This window comes from Cajanus cajan, chromosome 7 (genome assembly GCF_000230855.2).
Source record: "Cajanus cajan strain Asha chromosome 7, NIPB_CcT2T_4, whole genome shotgun sequence".
Classification (NCBI taxonomy): Eukaryota; Viridiplantae; Streptophyta; class Magnoliopsida; order Fabales; family Fabaceae; genus Cajanus; species Cajanus cajan.
In genome coordinates this window covers 50,809,388-50,816,765 of record NC_138523.1, presented here as the reverse complement: position 1 = coordinate 50,816,765, position 7,378 = coordinate 50,809,388, and the positions used below count along the sequence as shown (strand labels likewise).

General features: G+C 32.7%; 1 protein-coding gene across 1 annotated transcript; it reads left to right on the top strand.

The window, feature by feature from the left end:
• The first annotated feature begins 333 nt into the window (after positions 1-333).
• Positions 334-6,999, top strand: LOC109808859 (Pseudouridine synthase family protein). Its single transcript, XM_020372025.3, has 14 exons — positions 334-518; positions 600-657; positions 1,120-1,147; positions 1,239-1,285; positions 1,367-1,457; positions 1,856-2,021; positions 2,384-2,471; positions 2,699-2,774; positions 3,634-3,709; positions 3,889-3,956; positions 4,566-4,635; positions 5,825-5,903; positions 6,388-6,481; positions 6,603-6,999. The coding sequence occupies exons 1-14, from the start codon at positions 431-433 to the stop codon at positions 6,687-6,689; spliced, it is 1,116 nt and encodes a 371-aa protein (XP_020227614.1). The 5' UTR covers positions 334-430; the 3' UTR covers positions 6,690-6,999.
• Positions 7,000-7,378: the final 379 nt, after the last annotated feature.

The following is a 7,378-nucleotide window of genomic DNA, read 5'->3' as shown; positions in this document are numbered from 1 at the left end:
ATAAATAATATTTTAATTCAATATTAATTTAATTTTTATATATTGCTGATATAGAATCTTTTATACTATAGAATAATTAGAATTTATGTTCCCTTCAAAAAAATTAGAAATTATGTTAAATATAATTTACTGTAAAAGTCGATTACAGGTAATAATTCAATGTTACATTGCTGGGGGGATTGGGCAAAATATTTTGAGGGAAAAATATACTTAAATATATATTTAAAATTATTTTTATTATCATAATATCATACATTAAAAAAAAATTCATACACTAGTTAAAAGGGGGAAAAATATCGAAAAGAACAAATATGAATGTTTTGAATAAGTTTGATATATTCTGTAAATAAGCGAAGATGATCCAATATTTATCATACATTAATTTTGATTGATAAATCACTCTAACGTCCTTCTCGTATTTGAGAATTCAATGGCGAGCCGCAAGAGATTTGGAATTCCTTGGCCTGATTGCAACGACGGTCTCTCCTACGACGACGTCGTTTCACCCTCTGATGCTGGTTCACTACTCCTTCTCTTTTCTTTTGTTTTGGATTTGGTTATTGCAACTCAATTCTATTATATGTTGTTACAATTTTCAGGGTTGACGCTCTTACAGTTTTACTCCACCAACTACAAGAGTTCTGCTCCCTTGCAAGGGTAAGCTTAAGTCCTCAACTACCCACTTACTTTTTTTCTCTTAAATATTGAAACTTTTCTCTTTTCATATGTTCACAAGTGAAGGAAAATGGGGACTAAGCAACAGGGTAGGTTTTTTTTTTTTTTTTTCAAAAAAAAAAAGGGAACTTGAAATTGATTTTTTGAGAACCGTAGAAAAGGTTGACATTGATAACAAACACCCATGACCTGGCCAAAGGTTGTTACATGAAAATTAGCGATGTTGTCTAAGAGCTGGGGAAAATGAGTACATTAAACTGTCAGTTAATTCAATTGGAGTACCAATTAGGTGTTGCCAACTATGAGACATTGAGACCATTGAAGTGAAATTATGAATTCTTAGTCAGCGGTTTCTTCCGCTGCAATTTTTGTGGGATGGAGTAGTTTTTTGCATCTATTTGGATTTCTGCTCATACTTTTTTTAATGTACTGATTTAATAACAGTTGGTTGCAGCGTATAAAAAGTGGGCAGGTTTGATCATCAACGAATCTGAAATAGTTGACTACATGGAATGTATCATCTGAATGGCTATTTGTCATGTTAATAAGTGTGTCATCTACAGATAACAGTTGATGGAAGTGTTGTTACTGATTCCGACACAGTCCTCAGGTTCTTTGATTAAAATTTGTAATCCTTTGTAATGTGTGCTTTTATTCCGTTAAATGACATTAGCTAACTTCTTCATATTAGAGTTGCCTCAAAGCTAGTCTATCATAGACTCCCCTGGAAGGAACCGGAAGCACCACACATGATTGAAGTCTTGTATGAAGATGATGACATGGTTAGTGTTACTTTATGCACCATTATGACTGTTTTTGTTTTATATGACCATTACTTATATTCATTATTTAGATCAAAGATTTGAAATTAATTTATTTGCTAATGGTGGTTTAGAATGCTAATGACGAAGTTCAATTTTCATTATACTTGTGTGTTAGTGTAATAAAATTTGAATATGTTTGGTTCATAAGGAGGGAAACATAAGATGGAAAGTTATCTCTTAACTAATTGATATATATTTTTTATTATTTTTGTGGCTGAATACTCTGAGTGGGTACCTTCAATCAATGTTAATCACAGTTTTTGCTTCTCCGTACCAAAATATAATATTCAAGTACTAGGCGATTAGAATGTCTTCATTATATGTTCTCTTGATTGAGATATTGATTGTGAATTCAGATTGCTTTAAATAAACCTTCTGGCCTGCAAGTTCTGCCTGGAGGTCTCTTCCAGCAAAGGACAGTTTTAACACAGCTTCAATGGGAATGCAACAATCAGGGTTCATGTGAAATGCACAAAAGGCCTCATCCTGTTCCAGTACATCGCTTAGGGAGGGGAACTTCAGGTTATACCAAATATTTCTGTTGAAAACTGAAATTGATCGATTCTATCTGTAATCTGTTGCTTAGTTTGCTTTGAAATTGTTTTATGCATGAACCTAGGTAAGTTTCAAAGCTCTGTGAGTGGAATTTAGTTATATTTTCATATGACTTGGTTATCAGTTATAACAAATTTAATTATTTAGTTTTCTTGGTTGATTGTTCAACTACAAGTGATAGTGGTATTTAGTATTTACATATTATTATTACTACTACCAAAGATGTTATACAAGTATGACTAGATCATGCTTTAAATACCCGTCTAATGTTATAAACAACTAGTTCATGACACTTCACATGCTTTTATGATTGATTGATTGCACCACAGGCATTTTATTATGTGCAAAGACAAAAGTAGCTAGAGCTCGTCTTGCATCTTATTTTGCTGATGGAACTTCTCACATTGGAGTAAAAAGGTTTGGAAAGAACTATATTTTTGGTTTGTTGCATTGTATAATTTACTTGTAAAAAGTTTTACCTTGTTGCCTGTTGCTCATCTTACATAGAAGACACTTAAATAGAACACAGAAAAAATTGTTTTAAATTTTAAGTTGAAGTTAAAATTTTCATACTTAGGTAACTTGTTTTACCTTGTTTAACTTTAACTCATGGTCTGATGGTCTACTGTTGTTTATGGAAGCAGAGATACAAACCAGAAAATTGGGAAGATTGCAAAGATATACCGAGCACTTGTGAGTGGGATTGTGGAAAATGATAAGGTGATAGTGACATAGTCCCTACCCCACCCCCGAGTAAAAAAATGGTATATGAGATTAAGAAAGTGTAGATATTTCATTTTGCCTATTCATAATGATTAATGAGTATTAATTAGACAGCTGCAAGAACTTTCAATAATATTTAAATTAATTTTATACTACAGGAGATTTTTCACTTCTATAAATTATATTTTACAATCATACATGCTTTTTGAAAATAAACTAACGTAGTTGGTGTGATAACAAATTATTTTAGGCATAATGACAAAAGGCAATGGTATGTGAGAAAGTAAGAAAATGTTTAGAGAGAAAAAGCTTTAGAATTCTGTTATTAAATGATAACTGAATGAACTAAAGAGTATGTGTGATGCATTTATAGTTAGGACTTAGGACATTGACAGCATACTGAAATTAACTCTCTAACTACCTAATAGCTGTAAAAACAGCAAGCCGAGTCAGCATCAAACAGAGGATTACATTAGAAGCTATATTATCCTGTAGGGAAGTTCCATGGAAATAGTATGCTTTCCATGTTTATTTTTTTGAAGAATAAGACTGACCGTTTGGTAGATTTTGAGAGATGTCAGTCTAGAACCAATGATTCAAATTTTTTATAATTTTGAAAAGCTTGTCAATTAAAGAATCTAGATGAGCTAGACAATGTTCTAAAATATGGTAACTACATGAGCAAGCATGATTCATTTTGTTGTTCTTTGAATATCAAACATGACTAATGCCTGTAATATCAAGATCAAAAGACTGTTAAGTTGTTAGTTCATGCTTGTTTACAACATTTTGATGCTCTGATTGTGTAGTCTGTACAATTTTGCTTGTATAACCTGAAGGTTGTTTTACTTTACAGATGACTATTAATCAACCAATTGGAATAGTAAAATATCCTGGTGTTGCTAAAGGGTTATACGTTGCTTCTCAATCAGGTTATTTTTAATCATTAATGTTTTTCTTTTTCTCAGATGGGTTTCAGAAGGAAAGCCACACTTACGTTTATTGATTTCCACTCATCTGCTTCTGTTATAATGTTTCCTCTTCTTCGTAAAACTGCCTTCCATAACATTCTTGATTATCCAGTCATGCATAGTTGTTTTCATTGAACCAGGAAAACCAGCACTCAGTGCAGTGGAAATTCTAGAGAGAAACATCCAAGAAAACAGCACATTGGTCCAGGTTACTGAATTTGATGTTCTAGACCCTCACCCCATTATTTATCAGTCATGTGAACTTAGGATCCTAGAAAAAGATGACATGCAATAGGGTAAAAAGGAAATAATTAAACTATCTACTACCACTATTTATCAATAAAAACATTAACAGAAAATACCATCATTTTACTGCTTGATCATTTATAAAACATCATTTAACATTGATTTACTTGAAATATGAGCAAAAGTAAATATTATTTTCTGATGATTTTACAATGTTAAAGTATAAATAGGGTACAAGTATGTTGTGTACTGTGTACATATTACTGGAAATACAGATACAGTGATAACAAATCCTAATTACAAGAAATAAGGAAACTAAATTTGTACAAATAGGGTAAATATTATTATGCGTTACAATGGGTTTAATTTTATAAAAAAAAATTAAAAAAAAATTGCAGAACTGCGCTGTTCTCAGATATGTTTAATATTCATTGATGTCCCATCAAACTGCACTCTAGGAATGGTCATTCCAAAATTATTTGCTCTTATTTCAACGTGTAACCTTTTGGCTACCCAAACTTTTGCTTGTATCCAGACTCATAACACCCCCCCTGGTTGACTCGTTATTCAGGTTAAGATTCAGTCTGGACGGCCACATCAAATCCGGATTCATCTTTCTTTCATTGGGCATCCTTTGTTAGGTAAATATTTAATGCTAAATCATTCATGGTGCTTCACATGAAGAGAAATAAAGCTAGATTTCTTTAAGATGAACACAACGATAAGGAAGGTTTTAAGATTATAAGTTAACCAATAATAACACCAATGCATATTAAGCCTTTAACTTCTTCAATGGCTAAAATAGTAAAATAAACATTCAGTTTCACCCCTAGGGATGGCAATGGGGCCCTGTGGGGGCGGGTAATAGTAAACCCGTCCCCGTCCCGCTGGATGAAAATTGGCTCCATACTCACCCCATATCCGCGCGGGTATCCATGAATTTCTTGAATACACACGAATATCCATGGATATTTATAAATTTTTTCAGAAATTAAAAAAATCATATTACAAATAATTTTGAGTTTATATTTAATGTCATTGAAATATTAAAAATAAAACTTCAATGTTAATTTTGAACTTGTATTTAACGTTAATTTTGTTGAAATAATAATAAAAATGCAAGATAATCAATAACTTAAAATACATTAATCTTACAAGTAAGTAAAAGTCTTATATCACAAAGATATTTAGGATATTTAATAAATATTATTAAACGGGTACCCGCGGGTATGAATATCATCATACCCGCCCCCGCCCCATTTATAAACGGATAAAAAATTATCCGTCCTCATTATCTACGGGTATCCAATTAGTCTATTTTTAATCCGTAGCAGATTTTACCCGCAGATACCCGCGGGTGCGGGTATTTTTGCCATCCCTATTCACCCCTCATCTTTGAAGTAAATCTTTATTTTTTATGATAATATTCCATTTGCTTCATTTTTATCTTCAATTTATTAACTCGTGATTATGATTTGGGGATTTTTAAGAATATTTTGTCCTTTGTTTAGTTAGGTTTTAGGGATCTGATTATCCTATCTTGTTTTATGTTTGGTTCTACTTTATTCAAATCAAACTTTTAAATAGGAATCTGTCTCTTTCAGAACTTGGGCTTCTTTCATACACCATATGGATTGCGTAAACTCATTTCTAAACATGATGATACAATAGCTAAACAGCATATTTCCCTAGATCTTTTGATATCTCAAATCCTATCCATATTAACTAGTATGCATGGACGTTCCTATTTCTACGTAAATGTGCTTAATGATGGCACTCCCATTCTTCTCGTGAGTCTTGTCTGACTACATGTATGATTTTTATTTGCAGGAGATCCTCTTTATGGTGTTGATGGGCAACCTAAATGCTTAGATTGTGACTTTATAGATGAGAGTTTTGCTGAAGATGGGTAAATGCTTGCATTATAGTTTACTAGAATAATTCAATCATTTGCTCAATACCATGTTCTACGGTATTAAATTATATCGAGTTGTGCTATGCAATGAACGTTCCCTCATCTTACTTGCAAATTAAACACTAACTGAAGAAACTTCCAAAGAATCCAAAGCAAATTTTTAAGTACGGTATTCTGGAATGTAAACTGTTTCCTGCACTTGGCTGTTTGTTTCTATCTTGGCATTGATATTTACATAGAAGTATGTTTCTATTATGCGGGCAAACAAGCCTCTGCTAGAATTAAGTGTTCAATTTAAACTTTCTATTGATGCATTCAACTTGATTTTTTTATACCTATTTTGACCGACATTTGATGACAATTAGATTATCCCTTGACTTAAATTCTTTTGACTGTTCAATATGTTGTAATTAAATATATAAAAAATAATATTTGTATGAAATTTGATCCAAGTTTCACATTGCTGCTCCTTTTGTAGTGGTTACCAGAGGCCTACCAAACCAGTTCCTGGAGATTGTGGATATCACTTGCATGCACATAAGTTATTTCTTTCTCATCCAATAACTAACGAGGTATATTGAAGTATTAATCAAGAGAATTACATTATTCATTTATGCTATTCATTATCATACGTGGATGCCTGTAAAATAACTCTAAACAGTAAGAGTTTTATTTTTTTCCCATGTTATGCAGTTGGTTGAAATCATTGCACCCCTACCCACGGTCCTACAGACACCAGATGAGGTCAAGGAAAGTGCCAGTATGCAGCAGACAGCTTAAGCTGTTAAAGTTGGTTGACCGTTAAATGCTGTAGCGATTTGCAGAAGATGGATTCAAGAAGATGCTCTACAGATTGAAGACAAACTGCCTTCCCTGTATCCATCCGAGAAAATTTGGAAACCTTCGTGCAATGTAACTAAGAATGTCTACAATGATAACAAACCAAGAGACGACGTTGCTGTTCAATTTTGCTTGGTAACATTTATTCCCACACTACTTAAAACGCCTATGATTGAAGACGTTATTTGTATTAAACTCATTTGCTAGAATGCAGTATTCATTATCATATCAAAGACTTATTTTGTGTTCATTATCATAACAAAAACTTATTTTGTGTTGTGAAATTCTCCGCGAAGACAAGGCCAAACACCGAATGAAAAAGACATCCCACTGCTCAATATACTTGTTAAAATATTGGTTTGACTTTTATAATTGTTGAAGGCAGGAGTAACAGATTGCAGAATTCATCCAACAGTATTTGTCAAAAAAAATGTCTCGATCTATATAGCAGATCCCTACAGGAAAAATACTATACTCGTCAGAATGGACGCAGGACAAACAGTACCTCAAACACTCAACCTGTTGGTGAGAAACAGATACACGCTGCTGAGTCACGACCCAAAAAGGGCAACTACGGGTAGAGTTAAAAGTAACCAACCATCTTAAACCCTACTCACTTACAGTCAAAA

Coding starts and splice junctions, on each gene's coding strand:
- LOC109808859 (XM_020372025.3), top strand. CDS start 431: ATGGCGAGCCGCAAGAGATTTGGAATTCCTTGGCCTGATTGCAACGAC. Junction 519..599: donor CGTTTCACCCTCTGATGCTG/GTTCACTACTCC, acceptor TACAATTTTCAG/GGTTGACGCTCTTACAGTTT. Junction 1,286..1,366: donor GATTCCGACACAGTCCTCAG/GTTCTTTGATTA, acceptor TCTTCATATTAG/AGTTGCCTCAAAGCTAGTCT.